The 2345-nt window shown below is 39.1% G+C and overlaps 1 protein-coding gene across 1 annotated transcript in view; it reads left to right on the top strand.

The window, feature by feature from the left end:
• The window catches only part of Ccdc47 (coiled-coil domain containing 47), a 23146-nt gene that overhangs the window by 4875 nt on the left and 15926 nt on the right, over positions 1–2345 (top strand). The window contains exons 3-4 of the mRNA XM_005369433.2: positions 478–585; positions 1366–1540. Of these exons, the coding sequence (XP_005369490.1) occupies positions 478–585; positions 1366–1540 (283 nt within the window). The remainder of the gene's footprint in view (positions 1–477; positions 586–1365; positions 1541–2345) is intronic.

The raw sequence follows: 2345 nt of genomic DNA, 5'->3' as shown, positions 1-2345 counted from the left end.
GGCCAGCCTGGTCTACAAAGGGAGTTCCAGGACAGGCTCCAAAGCTACAGAGAAACCCTGTCTCAAAAAACCAAAAAAAAAAAAAAAAAAAAAAAAACAACTTTTCTGTCTGTTTTTTGTTTGTTTGTTTTGAAGCAGTATCTCACTAGATAGCCCTGGCTGTCCTGGAATTTGCTATATAGACCAACAGAGATCTACCTGCTTCCCAAGTGCTGGGATTAAATCCACTTGCCACTGAACCCAGCTCTCTTATCAAACTTTACATATGAAATGTATTATTAAATGTCATTACCACATATGTTAGTTTTCTGGAACTTACTTACACCTCAAAGTTTGATATTTTGCAAAAAGCATTTTACAGCTCTGTGATCTGTATTTGTTGCTTACTAGTTATTTTTTCCTCTACAAATGTTACCCACAGAGTGAGACACAACTGCCAGCGCCATTTGTAGACATGATTGTGTTTTGTTTTTATAGGAGGGAGATACTGAAAGTGAGCCATATGATGATGAAGAATTTGAGGGTTATGAAGACAAACCAGATACCTCTTCTAGCAAAAATAAAGACCCAATAACAATCGTTGATGTAAGTATATAAGATTTTAAATTCCAAACTGAGCAGTAAATCATCAATACCATAACTGTAGTCCCTGACTTATGGTGGTTGGAATAGTAGTGTAATCTAATTAAAGAGCTTAACATGAATTCTTTGAGCATCCATTGCAATGAAGCACTCCTGTGTTGTAGTCTAGCCCTCCTACTTTTACTTAATTCAAGTAACATAAGTGGACGGCATTGGGCATACTCTGGAAAGTGACCCTGACCCAGAGCCAGGTGGTGGTGGCAGCACATGACTTTGGTCCCAGCATTCTAGAGGCACAGGCAGACAGATCTCTGAGTTCTCTGTTGTACAAATCAAGTTTCAGGACAGCTAGGGCTACAGAACCCTATCCGGAAAAAAACAAGACCAAAAAACACAATAAATAAAAGGCTGACCTAGAAGATCAAAATGGACATATTTTTTGAAGTGTAACTTCTTTATTGTTTGTCTGCATGACTGTTAAGTGCATCTTGTGCATGTCTGTTGCCCTTAGAGGCCAGAAATAGCATCAGGTCCCCAAGCTATCATATGGGTGCTAGGAACTGAACCTGTGTCATCTGCAAAAGTGACCAGTGCTCCTAACCATTGAATCTTCTCTCTAGCCTCTAATGTGTAACTATTTTCCAGTGACAGTAATTTAAAGTATCCACTTCTGTGTATAAGCTTTCTTGTTTTGGTTTTTTTTTCTTTTTTTTTTTTTAATTCATTACTTAGTCTCCATGTTCAGTCTCAGAAAACATTAAATGGGACTTTTTCCTTCCTAAGGTCCCTGCACACCTCCAGAACAACTGGGAGAGTTATTATCTAGAGATTCTGATGGTGACTGGTCTGCTTGCCTATATCATGAACTACATCATTGGGAAGAATAAGAACAGCCGGCTTGCTCAGGCCTGGTTTAACTCTCATAGAGAACTTTTGGAGAGCAATTTTACCTTAGTGGGTAAGTTGAGCTGGATGAGTCCAGGGCCTACCTGGAAACAGTCTGGTAAGAATAGTTTGTCCCCTCAGCAGAAGTAGCTAAACATTTTTTGGAATGCTCACTACAATGCATTTGTTTTCTCCAAGGATCCCATTTAGTTGGGTTTTGTTTGTGTATAAGTAAATTAAATATTTAAACTCATTTTCTCATTAGTCAACAATATAATTGCTAAATAGCTTTGGATACGGTCAGTGTAAAAGCAAGATGTTAAAATTCTGGTTGAAACAAGAAACTTTGTCATGTTAGGTATTTTTTTTTTAAATATTTATTTATTATATTATGTGTACAGCATTCCTTCCACGTGTGCCTGCAAGCCAAAAGGGGGCACTGGGTCTCATTATAGATGGCTGTAAGCTACCATGTGGTTGCTAGGAATTGAACTCAGGACCTCTGGAAGAGCAGTCAGTGCTCTTAACCTCTGAGCCATCTCTCCAGCCCCATGTTAGGTATTTTGATAAATGATGTCAGTTCAATTTTTTGAACAGGAAAATCCTCACAATTTCTTAAGTTTTGGGTACTTTGATTTTTAGCTTCACCGATGTACATGAAGTCTGTAGAGTAGCTAGCTGTGTAGTATGGGTTGTGAGGTTAGACGGTCTTCATACTTATTGTAGCGTGGATTATGATGTTAGACGCCTTTCACACTCAGTGTAGCTTGGATTGTGAGGTTAGACACCCTTCACACTCAGCATAGCATGGATTGTGTGGCTGGACACCCTTCACACTCAGCATAGCATGGATTGTGTGGCTGGACACCCTTCACACT

Source organism: Microtus ochrogaster, unplaced genomic scaffold (assembly GCF_000317375.1).
Source record: "Microtus ochrogaster isolate Prairie Vole_2 unplaced genomic scaffold, MicOch1.0 UNK48, whole genome shotgun sequence".
NCBI lineage: Eukaryota > Metazoa > Chordata > Mammalia > Rodentia > Cricetidae > Microtus > Microtus ochrogaster.
This window is presented reverse-complemented; position numbering and strand designations above follow the sequence as displayed.